The sequence below is a fragment of the Nannobrachium achirus genome (genome assembly GCF_963921795.1).
Source record: "Nannobrachium achirus genome assembly, chromosome: 15".
In the NCBI taxonomy this organism is placed as follows: Eukaryota; Metazoa; Chordata; class Actinopteri; order Myctophiformes; family Myctophidae; genus Nannobrachium; species Nannobrachium achirus.
This window is the reverse complement of record NC_137822.1, coordinates 18,083,023-18,102,331: the sequence shown is the minus strand read 5'-3', so window position 1 is coordinate 18,102,331 and position 19,309 is coordinate 18,083,023. Positions and strand designations below refer to the sequence as shown.

At 39.6% G+C, this 19,309-nt stretch overlaps 1 protein-coding gene across 1 annotated transcript in view; it reads right to left on the bottom strand.

Moving 5' to 3' along the window:
- Window positions 1-2,485: 2,485 nt before the first annotated feature.
- Window positions 2,486-19,309, bottom strand: part of LOC308299654 (calcineurin B homologous protein 3-like) — a gene marked incomplete at both ends in the record, with an annotated part of 33,653 nt that continues 16,829 nt past the window's right edge. Inside the window, 7 exons of the mRNA XM_080743446.1 lie at window positions 2,486-2,563; window positions 3,208-3,255; window positions 3,660-3,767; window positions 4,947-5,008; window positions 5,117-5,277; window positions 6,956-7,042; window positions 9,512-9,581. Coding sequence (XP_080599572.1) covers window positions 2,486-2,563; window positions 3,208-3,255; window positions 3,660-3,767; window positions 4,947-5,008; window positions 5,117-5,277; window positions 6,956-7,042; window positions 9,512-9,581 — 614 coding nt within the window. The remainder of the gene's footprint in view (window positions 2,564-3,207; window positions 3,256-3,659; window positions 3,768-4,946; window positions 5,009-5,116; window positions 5,278-6,955; window positions 7,043-9,511; window positions 9,582-19,309) is intronic.

Genomic DNA, 19,309 nt, shown 5'->3' with positions numbered 1-19,309 from the left:
GTGCTGTGTGTGTAGATTAAAGATGTAAAAGTCAGACATAAGCGTAAGAAAAAGAGAGCTCTGCCAATCCTCAACTACATCAATAGGCAGTAAGTTCCCTCTAAACAACTAACATTTTTGCCAGGTCAAACCTATACACACACTACAAAGAGTCCTTAATATTGGTCCAATAATGAAACATAAAATCTTTGAGGCCCACTAAGATCTCCAGACAACTACTTTAGTAAGCATAGACACTTAGCCATTCAGGGCCAATAATTTGGACAGCAGTTTTATAGCGTGTTCACATGTTACATTGACAGTGTTTTTCCTTTGAATGGCCTGGAGGTGTTACCACATGAGAAACACCAGATCAATTTTATTTTACAAACAATATCTTTGTATCACAGGAAACCCTCAATGTCATTGAGGCTTTCACCGGAACAGAATATGCTTTCCACAACAATGGGAAAGGAACAGTCATCCAAATAAATATGTTTAGACGCCATGATAGAACATAAATAAATAACATATTGATTGATATATTGGCTCTGTTAAAAATAATCGTTTCAATTTGTATAATTATGTGTTTGGTCTCATAATCCTGTAAGGCAGGGATACTCAAACTTCTGAACCAGTGGGCCACATTACAAAAATATCAAGGGGCCACGGGCCAGTTGATAAAACTAGTACAGCGAGGCGTTGTGAGCTTGTAGATCTGCTATTTTTGATAAAATTACATTACTTGAAATTTCTCTATTTTATTTGCTTTATTTCCACAGTGCAATGTGCATTATTGTATGGCTTAGAATTCCATTTATATTCTGTCAATGACACAATTTGTAATCAAAGTCATTTGTTACATTTTCTCTCATTTTAATAATGCTGTGCAATTAGCATATTCCACACAAACACTAAAACAAAGTAACGTATATTTGTCTGCTATTTGTCTGGGTTGATATCTGTCTGCCTAGCATCAAGTGGGATAACATTAAAGATAGCTGAGCACAAATGGCTTTTTACAGAAAATAAACTTAGAAAATAGATATATGGCTAAAATCTAATAAAATCAAACAATCTACTTAAAATAGATAACCCAGACTGTTTAGCTACCAAATGGCTTGTTAAGTAGAGCTACGTAGGCTACATCTTTCTTTCATTTAGGCCTACAATGACGTTTTTTGGGTATGCTAATTAGTGGGACAGAGCCAAAAAAAAAAAAAAGAAAAGAAAGAAAAACGCGAAAATCTGCGATTTCAGTGGGCGCTTTCAAGATGTTTTGGCCATTATCTCGGGAACGCAAGGTCCGATCTGCTCAGTTTAAAGCTTGTTGGATGCGTGACTTCGAGGACATTAAGCTGGTGGGCAGTCAAAATTGTGCCGGAAGTGGCCCGCGGGCCGGAGTTTGAGTATCACGGCTGTAAGGGATTGGTATTGATATGAAAAAGAAAAAAAATCATGCATTCATTAATTCACTCATTCAGTCAGAATATTCATGGAATGCATTTGATAATGAAAACTAACAATGGTGTTGCATAAACCTCAACACATTACCATTCTCCATTTACACAATTAATATTCTCAAACAATACTAATATTACTATTTTGAAAATCACATATGTTTTATCTTAAATGCCCATTGAAGAGAAAGGGGGATTATTTCACTCCAAAGATTCCAAACAGATGAAAACAAAACAAAATATATTCCAGCAAGAAATGTAATTTCACATGTGAAAATTGCCATGAAAGTGAATATAGGAAAGGCACAATAATCTCCAATTAATGGTGTCTTAAATAGTGCAAATGTGGGGTGCAGAACATGCAACCTTTTAATTGTGTGAATCAAAAGTTTGTGTTCTATATTACATCAATGACAATCTTCATTGAAGAAATGAATATAATTATATCCCTGATTACCATGTATTTGCATGCACACAGAAATGCTTTCTGTTACTCAGCAACACGATAGTTAAAATACGTGGATTATTGCTTTATCTGACAGCGGTAAATGATTTGTTGCTAAAAGCAAACGTTCAATAATTCATATTAATATTCCCATTTTTTGACACATACTATAGATGTATCTCAACAAACCAACGGGTGGTTCTGATTGTCTATTCCTTAAACACACACAACCTCAGTTACATAAATGCATAGCAACAACCCCAGAAACCACCTAGAAACTGCCAATGAACCATCAAGCAACAAACACACTTGCAACTGCCTAGTCTACAATAGCAACTGCAGTCATACCATGTTCGACTATGAGGATGACTCATATTGAATAGATTGGCTATTTTATCATATAATATTGCTAAAGAAATATTGTGAATGCTAAATCCATATTGCTTTTATATTTGTATTTGCATAGTTATCAAGGCATAAGTGTAATGTGCGCAAAGAAAAACCTGGTGTCAGAGGCAACTAGACAGCATAATCAAAGTTAAATATGCACACAAATTTAACCACATAGAATTGTTGCATATACTGTATAAATATCTGGGACTCACTTGCAAATGGTTGTTCTGTCCATTTTCAAAAAGTGGATACTCATTCTTGATTCAATATCACAGCCATGCAGTAACTGGAAAGGAGATATTGAAATCAGTATTTGTAAATGAATGTCAACGATGATGTGGAAATCTTTAAAACAATAATGCATGAATATTCCGTTATTATTTCCAAATGATTCAACACTATCAACATTGGAGACAAAGGAAGAGGCCACATAACTCGCTGGGAGTGTGTCGATATTGCGACATAACATTTGTTCGACGTCCCATTAGTTCGACACTGGTGAATGCTAACCTGGTGAAATGCTAACCTGCCGACGCTTGTGAATGCTAACCTGGTGAACCACTATGGCTTAACCTAACCCAAATCCTAACCTCAGTAAAACTCGAGATTTCCCCTAACTGAACTCGTTACCATGATGCAATACATTTATTGATAACGCAATGTTCGAAACCTTGGGTTGTCAATAAATGTATTGCATCTTGGTCAGGGATCAATTATTATTGAAGACTTTAGTTGGTTGAAACACTGGCTTGTCATTAAATGTATTGCATCGTTCCTACGAGTCGTGCAGCCTCATTGTTCGTCTCCAATCATCTGCACCTCTTCAGCACAGGTGTGCACCCTTAATTCTTGTTTGTTTACTATCCACATTAGCATTAAGTACTTACTGCATGTTGTTGAGAAATTACATTTACAAATTACTGTACTGACCTTGCAAAAATGTTCAAACGTGATCCCCTCGTAAAATTCATCAGGTTCCTGGGTGTAGAAAATACACGTATTGAAAATGCTCAGACAATAAACAAACACACAAACAAACAAATACAACCTAGACACAGTTCTGTTCTCAATTACTTAATCTCAAAGATGATGGGGAAGCAAAAAACGTTAAAAATGTAAAGCGCAAAAGATTGACATTTTGATGCACACTGTTGTTTGACTCTGAAGAAAACAGTATGCCATAGTTGTTTGCACCTTTTACCATTAAATTATATTGTTTGCTTCTGTATCTCCTTAAGGTCCAGACGTTGAGAAGTAGCCCATATTACAATTTCTAGTATATTGTTGATTCTGAGAGCACCAGCATCCTCCAATTGTGAAGAGGCTTGGTGCAAGACGAGATTCAACACAAATAAAATATAATCTTGACATAGCTTCCATACCATTTTACCCATTGAAATACCGGCCACCTCCAACATGGCAGAATCAGTAATTCCCTTGGCTGTCTCCTTTCCCAAAGCTCCGCTACTTGATAGCAGTTCCTCCACCACCTAAAACAATTCACATCCATGGCAGATCAATACAACAGACCTACCTTAAACCAAACTGGTTGTGGCACAAATAAGACCTTCCTCCAATGAGAGTGGTCAAACTGAGAGACATCTTAATCATAGTTAAAGGAGAATTTCGGTCCAAAACTGCTATCTTACCTTTGGAAGTACTTATTTGGTGCCTAAAAACATGGTCCCTTTTTGAAAAGATGCAATATATTCCATTTTTGGTCGAGCTGTCCTTGGTCGAGCTGTCCTACCCGACCAGGGCTTCAGAGGGATAAATTGTCAATCTGCTTTTTTGAAAGTCAGTTTTCACTACACGTCAGTCTAAAATACTCTTTGAACTCCCATTGGAAATCCTGTCTCTCGGCGAGTCTCGCTATACTTCTGTTGTTGATTGAATGCAAGTGAATGGAGAGTGAAAGTACTGCGGAACTCGGTGAGAGGTGGGATTTCCAGTTCAAAGTTGAGCTTCTAGTAAATAACAATGGAGGTGCTATGGTGATGTTACGGCAGAGATGGGTTACTAAGAGTATTTTAGGCTGACGTGTGGCAAAAAAAACTGAATTTCAAGCGACGAAAAAAAAAAGGATTAACAATTTATCCCTCGCTCCTGTCTGAAGCCCTTGTCTGGTAGTAGGACAGCTCGACCAAAAATGTAATATATTGCATCTTTTAAAAAATGGACACTTGGACCATGTTTTTGTAGCCTGGCATTAGCCAGAGTGGTGACATGGATTGACTCACACACTCCTCCACTGTGGAGGAATGTGTGAGTGAATCCATGTTATCAGTCTGGTTAATGCCAGGCTAGCCTCGGAAACCCAGGCTTTTATTTTGGCGATAGGAGGAAAAATAAAAGCCTGGGCTAACCTGCTGACATTTCTGGCATAGGAAGTGGGAGGCGGGGCATGGCACAGATTGTGAACCAATATTCCACCCCCTCTAGACCAAAATAGGCCTGTCTTAGGGAAGGCTAATACCAGGCTAATGTTTTTGGGCACCAAATAAGCACTTCTAAAGGTAAAATAGCCGTTTTGGACCGAAATTCTCCTTTAATCATAATATATGCTGCAGACTTACAGACACACACCATAATAATAATAATTATAAAAAAAAATACTGTAACAGTACTTTATGGTCCTCTGTAGGCTTATTGTTTAAGCGCAGGCTTACATGTCTATATTCCTCCAGGGTTATTGTTCCATCATTGTCGGTATCATGCATGTTGTACAGAACTGTCAAAGAAGGAGAGACTGTTACAGATACTTTCCTATTTTACACAAATAAAAGAAGCACATATTATGAATTAACCACTGTGATCAGCCTGCGTGAGGGGGACATACATCTTAATTTCTCCTTCCGGACACTCTGACGCTCTTCATCTGTCATCTTCATCTTTGGAGGCCTGAAATGGGACATGACCACCAGAAACTCTTCAAACCCAATCTCATCCACTTTGAATTCACTGCCCATCTCCATTTCAGTCATGTCCAGTCGAAAGTTTCTGTAAAGACAAACATTAGGATCATTGACACTACTACTTATTATGATCATTTCAAAACATTTTCAAAAAATATTCCCCAAAAAAGCTAAGATTTTCATGAATAAAAAGAAAACGCAATGATTTTTCTAAGTCATTTCATTAATAAACCAGTAAGATGCCCTAAAGGCGAGAAGTGAACTCGCTCCACGCATCCGCCTGGGTGACAGCAGACTGCTGGGCGAGTGCTGGCGCTTTGGCATGGGATCAACTTTGACCTGGTTAGTTGTAAGTTGGAAACACCTTGGAGATGACTGATGTCTGGGGGGGGGGGGGGGGACAGGACATGGTCTATGATGTCAGAAAAGGACTGAATTAATTTGCAACATCATTGTGATGTCAGAGCAGGTCAGCTATATCCTTCTGCTGAGCTAGGATGAGGTGTCACACACTGTGACGCACGTGTCACGCACTGCAATGCACGCACAGGATCTGGAGGTTTTTTTTATAGTAAAGGCGACCGTAGGTCGCAATAAAAGAAAATCTAAGAAAATCTATAAATTAGAAAACAAATGTTTAAGCATGGGGTGCCCCCCCCCCCTAAACATGATGATCAGGTATTATGATTATACAAGGAGGAAGAGTTTGTTTTCCAAAAAAGTGTACAGAAAGAGATACATTTGTTTTTATGTGGCCACAACCACCAGTTCATTAGGTATGCCTGGTTGTCAGGTGGGTGGTGACCTAGCTGAAGTCAGTCACACCCACAGTGTTGGGTGTATGGTAAAAGAGATGGGGGGGGGGGCTGAGTTTATGATGTCATTAACTCAGTGTTTTTCGATCAGGCCTTTTGACTCTGACTTTGAAGAAACCAAAAACACTCAGGGAAGGCACATTTTCACATTATAACCCCACCCAAATTTACATTTGACTACCATATTTTCCCTCTTGAATGTGTTTGTATTTTTCTTGTGCTTTTTGCTTTTTGCTAGGGTATCAATAGCAGAATTTATAATACATAGATTAGCAACACAACAATAAACAGGGAGCTAAATTAATACAAAATAACGGCCTTTGTTTTGCACTGCACACTCCATTCTAAGTTCACGTACTGAACTTTTAGATTAGCCCTCATACTAAAGTCAAAAAGCTTTATGTTTAAATTGAACTCTGTCTCTCACTTTCATATCTCTGCTTTTGTGCTGCCTGCCACCAAAATGCAAGTACTGTAGATGCATCATATAGAACATTTCCCTTCAAAGTAAAGTAAAATACTCATCCTTCATTTTATCGCTATAGGTAATATGGATGGTGTTGTTTTGGTGAACTTTTCTGAAAATGCAACCAACTGTATTGTCCCTAATCTTATGTTGATGTATTTTCTATAGGCTATAGAACGCCTTGGACCTAAATTATATGATATAAATGTAAATGCTTAGCTAGCTACAAGCTGGGATGGGTATAATGATTACCCGGCCTACAACCTAAAGAATTACTTGTGTCCAGACCCCATATTCCTACACAGTTAAATACACTTTGAAACTACTTTGTAGCACAAGAATATTCAGTGGGGTGTTCTTTTTTAAGCCACTGAGGCTACTATTGCAAAACACAGACAAACAAGTTATAAGATAATAGACATTTAAGTCACTCACAAACTAAGATTATAGATTAAGAATTATTAAGAATTATAGTACAATACCTTCTGTCAAAGAAGGCCTCTATGATTTGGTTACGGATGGGATTGAATTCCAGATCTGGAACTTGAAGATTATTGAAATCCTCTCTCCTTAAAAATAAAATACAAAAAGCATGGTTGTCACCAGTAAGTAAGCAAATATGAAAGTGAGGAAATAGCCAGAACACAATGAATGTCCCTTTCACATGGTTTATTTAACTCTTGTGGACAGAAACAACGGACGCGTTTCAACCAACAGGTCATCCTCAGCGTTGTGACAAGATAACAGGAAGAGAGGTATAAATAGTATGTGTTGCAATCAAGTACAATTCAATTCAGATGCCAACTGTCGATCACCTTGAAAGCTAACAATGAAAACTCATATTACTTTAGGGTATCAGGAAGGGACAGATACCATGTGAATAGCTAGTAATGCAATAAAGAAATTATAAAAAATACAACATTTTAAGATCACACAGAGCCAACTCTATATACATGAGACGAGACCGGCCACAATAAGGACAATTTACAATTAAAGACGCTCTTAATCCAGAGTGATTTACAATAAGCAAGGTACATCAACATCAATACATCAAATGGAAAGAAATAGTAAGCTAATCTTAGAAAAACAGGTAGACCAAGCACCTATTCAGTGAAAAACGTCATAGAATGTTTAAACATATACAACATGCTATCTAAATTACATACAGTATATGGTCATTGAGGGTAGACAAGTGCTATGGTACAAGTGCTATGGACCTACGGTGACTGAATGGTTAGTAAACCTAACAGACAAATTATGTTAGAGTGGGATTCTCGCAAGATTCTACAATACATACCAAGTAAAACAATTACATAAATATGAATATATAAGAGATGGAGGCCATTGGAAACACTACACAGTTGACACACGCCCCAAATGGTCATGTAAGATGTATCAGTTCTCTTGTTCTGGAGATGCAACTTAAGAAAATTCAAATGAGGAGCTTCTATTGAGCTGCTTCTTGTGAGGTGTCAGACATTTAGTCAGCAATATTGGTGTGTTTTAATTGGAATAATAAAATTAGAGAGGTCTTAAGTTGCATCTCCAGAACAAGAGAAGTGATGACACATCTTACATATCGATATAGGGGCGTGTGTCAACAATGTAGTGTTTCAAATGGCCTCCTTCTCTTATATATTCATATTTTATATATTTTTGTACTTGGTATGAATTGTTGGATCTCACCATTTGTCATTTGTCTAATTTGTTAGGTTTACTAACCTTTCAATTGGAATGTGAAGGGACTTAACCGATGTGTTAATGTACCAAGGTACTTGATCATCTTAAGCATCTAAAGACAGAAGTTGCCTTCCTCACAGACACTCATTTGAAAAATGCACATTGTTCTACGTGGATGGGTGGGTCAGGAATTTCACTCAAAATGTCAAAATAAGGCAAGGGGAGCGGCGATTCTTATACGCAAGTCAATTTCTTTTGTGACATCGGAGACAATTTCAGAACCTAAAGGGTGTTTTGCTGTTGGGAAACCTCATGGCATGCCTGTGATACTTGTCTGTGTTTATGCCCCAAACTGGGATGATTTTCATTTCATAAATACATTCCTTTCATCTATATCTCACTTAGATACGCATAAGCTGATCTTATCGGGAGATTTTAATTGCGCTATATGTCCTGCTTTGGACCGCTCTTCTAACAGATTAACCACCAGATCAAAAACAGCTGATCGCATAAAGGGCTTTCTGGAGTCATATGCAATCTCTGATCCATGGCGCTTTTTAAAATCCATCAGAGAAGGTTTACTAACCTTTCAGGCACCATAGGGGAGTCGCTCTCCATTCCGACATGTCGCCACTCCGAAATTGACTTCTAATTGTCGGAGTGGCGACACTCCCATAGGGGTTAAATTTAGGGTTAGGGTTAGAGATCCATAGGCCCTTAGTTAGTGGCCGGTCTCATGTATATAGAGATGGCTCTGTGTGATATTAAAAGTATAATTTGTATTATTCTTTTTTATTTTACTTTACTTTATTTTACTATTCACATGGTATCTGGCCTTTGTACCCTAAAGTAATATGAGTCTTTCTTAGCTATCAAGGTGATGACATTTGGCATCTGAATTACATTTTACTTGATTGCAACACATACTATTTATACCTCACTTCCTGTTATCTTGTCACAACGCTGAGGAAGACATTTTGGTCCAAACTCGTCCGTTTCTGTCCGTGAGAGGTAAATAAAACATGTGAAAAGGACATTCATTGTGTGCTGGCTATTTCCTCACTTTCATGTAATTTTTGAGCTGTGCAGGTGTTGCAGGCTTTCTTTGCAGTCATTTCTACCAGTAAGCATACAAAACCTGCTAACCAGTTTTCCATTTCTAAAGAAGATATTACAGCAATTATCCAGGACAACAATATGTAAAGAAAAACTGACACATGATACAGCAAAGTAATATGAATAATGGGACATTTGAAAAGAATGCTAGTGTAGTTCATAGTCATAATGAAGTGTAGGCTATATATCACAGAATATTTCTAGGCATTTGTATGTGTCGTAATCGGTAACAAAATACTTACTGCAAAGTGTCTTCATCATGGCTCAACAGCTTGAATCGGTTGTGTAAAATTCCAATCTGTTCGTAGGAAACTAAGAATAGAGAAGATTGTGAGATGCTGTTGGCTTGGAATGAATATTCTCCTGCTCTGAATGCCAAGGCACAGTGGACCACCAAGTCTTGCTGATAAATCAATTCTTATAATCACAAGCAACCTCTAAAATGGTTCCACGGCCAATCAAATTAATTGATCATTAAAAGAATATCAATAATCCGTAATTAATTAGAATAATCGATTAATAATCAATCCCGATTACACTTTCTAACCACCTGTCCACTGTACCAAGACATCAGAGACAGAGACACATACTTCCCACAGATCATAACCACCCAAGGAGAGTTTGAAAATATGACCAATGATGAAAAACTCCCATACCTGCTGGGTGAAGTAAAACAATGTGCAAACACAGCAGCAAGATTCGTGAGTTGCTGTGATAGGAGAAGGATATCAAATGGAACCCAACCACCTTAAAAACCATTGTATACTGTACATCCCTGCTCTGCCTGCACGTAACCGTGATGCATGAAAACTGTTTTCACCTGTACATATTTTGTTCTGATTGTATTGTATTGTGTACACTTCTGCTTTGGCAATGTAAACGTATGTTTTCTCATGCCAATAAAGCCCTTTGAATTGAATTGTGGGGCATGACATAAGTGAAAAGTAAAAAAGGAACGCTTCAAATAGAGTGAAATTGCTTATCTACAAGCTCACAACAAACACATCACATTGAGAGTGAGACGCATTGTGAGCTTGTAGTTAAGCTATTTTCACATTTTTTGCATATTACACAGCTGTGCTGTAGGCTATAGGGCAAAAGGGGTTCATCGATTTCTTGATATATAAAACAATTGATTAACGATCGATTAACGATTATTCAATTCATGTAGGCCTAATGTAGGCTACTCGATAGAAATAAATGTATCAATTGTTGCAGGGGTTGTGTATGTACACTACAGTATGTTTATGTATTACATAAAGTGTTTTACGTTAGTGGTTTCATGACACCAGACTTGCCCTTTTTTAAGGCAAATTAGTATTGTTAGATTTGCTTATTCATATTAGACCTACATGTAAACCCTGTTTTTGTCAGTCCACAGTCAAAATCTACAGATTTTTACTACAGTCTTTTTTCTTGTCTTCTATTGAGTGCATGTGCAAGAGAGAAAGAGAGATTAATGAGATTAATTAATTATAAGTACAATAAATAAATCATTCAATATATGCTCAAGTCTATTGGGAATATATTTATAGCCTAGCTATTTCAGTAAAACCTGGGATAGCCCCCACATCGACCTACAGTAAAGAAATAGCTATCTGATTATTTATTTATTAACCTGCTCCTCTCAGCATGTTTTCTCAAACGTAGATCCAACAAGGTGTCTCATCAATTATTTGTGACTCAGGGATCTGTAAAGTCTTAGGCTGGCCTGGCTCCCAGTCCCAGTCCCCTCCAGCATACTTTCAGTTATTGCATCAGTAGCCTACTACCCAACTCGTGACAGTCATTCTGTGCAGTGAGTGTGCACCACTACCTAAATAAGTATCACGTTGTCGGTTGTTCCAAGTTGCTAAACATATTAGACATAAAGGCTAATAATAGGCCCTCCTCTTCATGAAGACTGTGGCATATTTAAAGGTAGGCTACCCAGTGACAGCACGCACTGCAGTAGAACTCTTCCTAAATTCTCATTTAGGCTACAACACATTATGCAAATCTTCTGGTATCTGTCTGCTCATGAAAATAAATGTCGCTCACACGGTTGCCTGGATACACCATGCATGCGTGTCTCTACTTACATCCCGTCCTTTCCTTGAGATGGATGTATTCGCGATGATCAGGTGAACAGGACTGTAATGCGCCCATGCTGTCTACTGTAACTCCCGCCGCCGACCAATCCAAACGCGAAGCTAGACCGATTGGCTGTGCTGTAGCCCCGAGACGGACACTGCAGGGTACTGTACTGGCCTGGTTTTTACAGAGTATTAGGATTTATTATCTTGCATCGCCAGCGGAGCTCCACGCTGCAGACACAGGCAGGCAGTCAGATACACACTGACTCCCTCTATCAAACTCTCATCATCCTCTCTCTGCAAAGCTTGCACAGCACTACTAGTACTTCCGCAACTCTGTCCCAGACGACGCCACAGTTTTAGTGACAACAGGCTGCAGCTTGCATTATTCATTCGTGTGGATTTACTTATTCATAAATAACGGCCCTCGGCTGTCAGGCTTTTTTGCCAGGAGGAGGAAATAGGCTATAATCTACTAAACTAAATATTATTCTGCAGAATGCCGTTCGGTTCAGGTCAGGATAAAAAGATAATAAAGCAGTCAAACTTTAAGAACGTTTGGGAGGAAATAGGCTAGGCCTATCTACTAACAAAATATTATTCTGCAGAATGTCTTTGTACTGTTCAGCATAAAAAGATAATAAAGCAGTCAAACTTTCTGCTTACTATTCTTTTCATTATGGACTTGTAGTTGTAGATATGGGTGTAATATGGTGTCAAAATGTTATCTTAAAAGTCAAGTCAAGTAAATGCCACACTGTGTAGGCCTACTGCAAGCGTTTCTGTCTTTCTAACAGAATCTTACCCCCCCATTCAAGTGAACTGAGGAGGTTGTTTTCAGTTCCGCCAGCAGTTGGCGCCAGATTGTAAGGTCAGGGTTAGGGTCAGGTTTAGGGTTAGAATTAGGGTTTGGGGTTACGGTTAGGGTTAGCATTCACCAGGTTAGCATTCACCAGCGCTGGCAGGTTAGAATTCACCAGCGTCGGCAGGTTAGCATTCACCAGCCTAGAACTGTTAACTCCCCTGAGGGGAGTGAGAAAATGATATAACACCGATATAACAACCTCACTTATAGGCCTAAGCTTTACATAACTTGACTATATTTTATTTCAAGCTATTCTAATCCTAGACTTATTCTTAATAATTGAATTGACTTCTGGAGACATCTTAACAGAGGTTTGTTAGAGTGGGAACTGGGAACCTACAGTATGTCGCCCTCGTCCCACAGGATCCCACTCCAGTATACTAACTAGTAGAGTAGTAGTAACGGGCGGGAGAACCAATGAAACTCAGAAGAACACATTGTAATGAATAAAAGTCCCATCTACAGCAGGCACATGGAAAGATTAATACCTGTCCCTTGGATAAGATGAGTGGAATGGCCCCTTATTGAACTGGCTGGAGGTCTATTAGAGTGGCATCCTTTCAGGAGACACAGTGCCCCTGGTAACTAATTTACCCGATGTACCCCATGTAGCCTACCCTCAGATACCATAGGCACCTTGAGGTAGGAAGCGCAAAACAAAACAATAGCAGTAGCAAAAATGCTGTTTGGCATTGGCAGAGAAGATGTCGTGTGCCCATCTTTCATAGGCACAACCCTCTGCTGCATGTTCCTTACAAATGGGCCACCATTAAAGCTATACTGTGTAAGATTCTCAACTAGTGGTCAGTAGCCATATAGCAAACCGCGGTCGCGTTCGCGTCTTTCGCCCGTTTTTCGTACCTTCACACCCCCGCGTCTGCCTCCACAACGCCGAGAGCTATCTTTAGAGGGGTCCCTGGTTCCTGTGCGTTCAGGCATTCCGGAGAAACGGACTATTTCACCCTGCCTGGTAGGCGAGAATTACCTTTTGAGTAAAGAGACACACGGGCGACTACAAATATGGCGACCCCACTTCAAGATGCGCTGCATTGGCCGGTAGTGTACCATGTGTGCATGATCGGCGATGTGATTGGGCAACGTATACACAACGTATACAGATGATGCAGATTACGTAATCATGGCGCGAAATTCTCCCCCCCTCACGGCTCATAGAAAACATATAAAGAGAAGGCTTCAGAAGCTGAAAATAACGGAGTGGGTGTTCTAAAACTTTAGCGATTTAACAGTTAGGACAATTTTAAGATTTGTTTTATAAAAAAAGTTACATAGTAAAACTTTAATGGACAACTTTGTTTTTTTTACAACATGGGTTCATATTTTAGATTGTAATTAGAGAAAATAAAAGATGAGAGTTCAAATGTTTTCATTTACTGCTTTCTATCTGTTAAGATAATTGATTAAAATGTTCCTGTTATTATGATTAACACGGTATAGATATCATTTTCAGTGTTAAACGTCAATGCCATCAGAATGTTGGGACAAATAACTAATCCTCGCAATGAGATCTGTCCACTCCAGGTCTGTACAAAGATGTTGACCAGGGAAATGATATCTCAATAAATGTCAGACTGCCCAGGACACTGGATAACGAAAAGCCAAAACATTCTACATCCTTGGCTTCTGAGTCCACGAGACTCAGTCATGACACCATCTCATGATATCCATTGTTATGCTTAATTGTCCAATCAGAATGTGACTAATGTATTCTGTAACTCCATATATCTCTGTTTTGGATGGACAGAGAAGCTACGATGGGTGAAAATGCTCTACTGTACTTGCTGTACAGTACACTTTGAACTCTGACTATACTTTCAATACAACTAACAGAAAACCCACTTGCACTGGTGTGGCCTCCTTTTATTGTGTGAGACTCTGACTAACTGTGATTTTATTCTGTGGGTAGAAGCTGAGTCTTCTTGTGAAAGGATAACATTCTGAAGGAATTACAAATATGGGAATTAAACCAAAATCCCATCACTATCGCTTTAGCGATTTTAATGATGTTGATTTCAGTGGGAGGGGGCATGCGTACAAGTGGCTAAATATGTAATTTTAGACACAATAAGCCCATTCCCAAGCTGCACCACAATCTTTCATGGGCAGATGTGACTTGTGGGGGCTGGTAGTGTTACTGTAAATAGTATTAAAGAAATCGGTGCCTTATTGTGTCTAAAAAGACATATTAGTCACTTGTATGCATACCCCCATCCCACTGAAATCAAAATGGCTAAAATGACTAAAATGAAAGAAATCAGTAAATTATAGACATTTTAACACTCATCTTTTCTTTTCTTTAATTACAATCTAAAATGAACCCTTGTAAAAAAACAAAGTTGTCATTTAAAGGAAAATAAACAGGCTTTCCAACAGTATAAGTTACTTTTTGTTCTTATGTTACCAAGACCCGATACAATTCTAGAACTGGTAGATATAGTACTAAAATGGTAAATGGTGCATTTATATAGCGCTTTTATCCAAAGCGCTTTACATAGATTGTGCATTACATTCACCCATTCACGCACACATTCATACACCGGTGTCGGAGGAAACCATGCAAGGCACCAACCTACTCACCGGGAGCAACTAGGGGTTCAGAATCTTGCTCAAGGACTCTTCGACATTAACTCAGGGGGAGCCCGGATTCGAATTGGGAACCCTTCGGGAACCCTTCGTGCTCTAATAACGGTTTCTCTACCCCTGAGCTATGCCGCCCCCATAGTACTGAATAGGTACCATACTGTAGTGCATTGTGTGATGATTTAGGCTGATCTAGAATCAGCACAAAGTAAGGCAGCACTGGCAGCAGGCTCTCAGAATGAAACCAATAGTATGGTCAGTATATACCGGTATTGTAATGCCCATTTTGAAGTCAGCCGGTCTCATGTACCGTATATATGCATGCACATGACCATATATGGCATAGAGGTCGGATCTGTTGCTCTGGACAACAGGATTCCATATACAGTATGACATGCCTATATATGGACGAACCAGGTTTGTTTATGGTTATGTTTGAGCCCTAGTAGCGACGTGGCCTTGTTCCTGCCTAGATATGGGCGTATCGGGTTTGTGAATGACGTGGCCGTGGTCCGCCCGCCCGCCTGCCCTCCCAGTAGTCAATTTGAATAGCCTATAGGATATGTAAAATAGTGAGGGTATGTCTACTGTATGTAGACTAATGTCAGAGGAGATGATTGACAAAAGGCAAGGCAAAAGGTGTATTTTTGCAACTGAAAAGGCCTTAGAACACATGCAGAGAGTGGATCTTTCAGTTAAAATCTGTTTAATACTCATTTGAAGGACCATGATAAAGACTTTTAGTAAAAACAGCATGTCATGAGACCTTTAATGTGTGCTCTCTGTTAATTCTGTAAGAAGAATGTTCCAGTAGTTGGACTGGCCGAGGCTCTAACAGAGAAGACCAAAACGTGGTGCACCACATCTGTGTTGTACAACGCAGTCCCTCTGATGGTTTCCTTTGATGCCCTGCCATTACTGTCCTTCTGCGTTATGAACTGACTCAGTGGAGGAGGTGCAAGCCCATTTAAAACATAATAAACGAGACAAGCATCCACAAAATATTTAATACTGTACTATCAAAATTGAATAAACTCTACTTTTGAACCTTAACAGGCATCTGTCAAGTTCAGCAATGTACATCTTAGTACTGTAGTTTGTGTTCAAGCGTACCAGAGTCCATGCAGGGCTCAGTACTCCCTGGATGGTAATATTCAGTAATAGACAGTGCAATTCTTAAACTGTCATATTGGGTTTGTTTGTGGAGCCTGATTTCTACTGACACTAAAGACTGGACAAATAGCTTTTTGGTGTTCTGGTGCGTGTGTGCGTGTAGTTAAGTGTGGCTGGATCTGCTCCTCGTCTAGCCTTGTAAACCACTCCCCTTCCGGAAATCAAATGCAAATGCAATTTCCAGTTTACAAGGCTACTCCTCGTCATTATTTAGCTCATAATACAGTGTGCAGTGTTACACACAGGGAGAGGGGGTTAACCACATAAACCGTATATATTGACCGGGATCACCTCTCGGGTGTCAATACTGTACATGGTCCCCTCCTTTTTCTCCCTGACCATCAAATCTCTCCCTATGAAAATAGCTGATCTTCAATGTGAGCTTGTAGAGCTGCCATTTTGCAAACTATATTCACCCACTTTCACATATTTTAACATGCTCAGAAGAGGGATGGAAGGGTTCATGTGGTTAAAAAGGAGCAACTATTTATTTATTTATACATTTTCTTTTAAGATTTTGTTTTTGGGCTTTTATGCCTTAATTTATAGGACAGTAGACTGACAGGAAATGGGGAGTGACACGCAGCAAAGGTCGTTGGGATCAGGATTCGAACCCACAACACGCTGTCAGGCATCAGAGCCTACAGTATGTGAGGACCCCCCTTGAGGTCCTCTTTTAATTGAAAACAAGGTGCGCCTGACTGATCCCAGTCCTATTAACAGGCCCACCTGGTTACATGCATGCTATGGTTGCCAGATGAAACTAGTCTGCAGTGATGCATGCAACATTCTGTATTCATACAGTGAACTAGTAGATCACTTAGAAACAAGGGAATTTCTTTTAAGAGTTGTCAGGTGAAACATTAATCTACTGTGATGCTTTATTGGTGGCACTGGCAACAAAGAGACTAGCTGGTTGAAAGAGTATGGTACTGGAGTTATGTTTCATGTTTGAAAGAGTTGCTACGTTACAGGAGTTATGTTTCATGTTTGAAAGAGACAGATAAAGAGGACAGCGTTTCTTCCAAGAAATCAGTCCATGTGCAGCCTTTCTTCCCAGATTGAATTTCTGTTGTAAATGACTGTCATTCAACACAAAGCTGCTCACCTCCTTCAGGTGGGGCCAGTTCATTGGGCAAGGTACTGTACGGGGCGATGGATAGCCCTGACAGATGTTACTCGTGTTCGTGTATGGGACAATTACTGACCTCAGCATGCATTCGTCCACTGACTGATAGCCTCAATATTAGCTCTTGAACCCACACACACGGCATCAAGTGCAGCCTCAACAGAGACAGGCTGTCTGTTAGTGATATACAGTCTGTGCTCTATCATTTGCCTGCAATTCTGATTCTGAAGGCATACAATGTGCAGATGACCTACAGTGTCATCAGGGGTGTCACAGGGGGGGAGTGGGACTGAGTTACTAGGGCCCAAGGTGGAGGGGCCTGGAATTATTTTATACTTAAATATTGAAAAATAGCAGATATACACCTGTGAGCTGCTTGTAGATCTGCTATTTTTGAAAAGTAGTGAAAATGTGTGCAAATCGAACATTAATGTTACTCAAATTTTGCTTCTGGGGGGTCCCTGAAATGAAATGTTTTGAGATGGGAGTCCATGGCCAAATATTTTGGGGGTCCTTCAGCACCATTGACATAGAAACATAGGTTTCTCAAAAAAAAACCTTTGAAGGATTTGAAATATTCAAAAACTTGCAGAAATGTTCAAGATGCTATTTTTAACTATTTTTCAATAGTTAAAGCACAAAATAATGCCTAATAATGCATTCCCAGTCTAAATGGGTTAAACCCCCTCCCCCTATGAAGAACATTCATGGGGGGCCCGCAGTGAATCCTTGTACCCAGGGCCCAGAGTTTGGTGCGACACCCCTGCAGATGACCTACAGCTGGGTTCCCCAAGGGCCGAATTATGTCTAGGGTACCAAGCCGAGGGCCACAACATTGCAGGGGTGGTGGTGGCGTTCCCCATACTCCAGCGACTGCGACAGTTCAGATATCATCATTGTCGGGTGAAAATCTTGTATGTCCAAAACCATTCGTTTTGCATTTATAATTTTAAAAATGATTTAAACTAGTGATCTACAAGCACACAACGCCTCGCAGTGGCGTTGTGTGCTTGTAGATCTGCTGTTTTCACTACTTTTGTGCGACGGCCTTGTATGATTTGCGAAAGAACGTACACATTTGGAGATACGAGATTTCCACCCGATAACGACGATATACTAGTGTTGCTGCTCTTATACCACCATTATTACTGGGGTTGGTGTGGGCCAGACAGTAGCCCCCCGCGGGCCGCAAATGGCCCGCGGGCCGCCTATTGGGGAACCCTGACCTACAGTGTCATTGACCTCAGCCTGTGGTCTGAGGGCCGTTCTCTGGCATGGAGCTCAGGCCTTTATGTCGGGGATATCGTCCTGCTGTTGCCGTCACCCTCTGTGTTGCTTTTGAAGACCTCCATTTCAGCTTTAAAGGAATCACACTGGCCTTAATCTCCACCTCTCATGGTCTTAATCTGGGCTATAACGATGTGTGTTTATACCTCGGTTTATGTTTTCGAGTCAGCCTTGGCTGTTACCAGTGGCGTCTGCCCTCGTGAACCTTTCAAAGTAGCGTATTTGATAGGCATTATGCACTGGCGTATGCCCTGGCCACACAAATAGCCGTGGATCATAGATTATAGTATGCCCTCAAAAAAAAAAAAAAAAAAAAAGGCTCGAACACACCACTGGCTGTTACTCTGAGTTAGTTGCCATCTGTGATGTTTTTTTTTTCTGTTTGTTTTTTCATTCCGTTCCATTTGTTTTATTTTTATTTTTATTTTAAACAATATTTATATTTTTTTCAAGTCTAGCATGTTTGCTGGATGCCTGGAGCTAGCATTTATATAATAGTAAATAGTTTAATATTATTTACAAATGTTAGATGAGATCTGACAACCTCAGATATTTATTTTGAAAATTATAAATTAATTCATGTTTTATTTTATACAGTGCATGTTCTCCATATTATGTGCATCTGCCTCCATATACTGTATGTGCATTTGAAGGGGGCTATTAATTATGTGCATTTGAAGGGGGCTATTCATTATGTGCATTTGGCAGGGATATTTACTCCATATCATATCCATGAACCACCCCAAGGGCTGCGGTGGTCCACCGAAGCACCCACTGACCCACCCATCAGGCAATTTTAATATAGGATAATGACATTGCCAAAATAGGGATGCCAGGTTGGAAGAGGTTACAGTACGTCTGTCTGTGAGATTTATAAACATCTAACCAGTGATAAAGATTAACAAGAGTGACT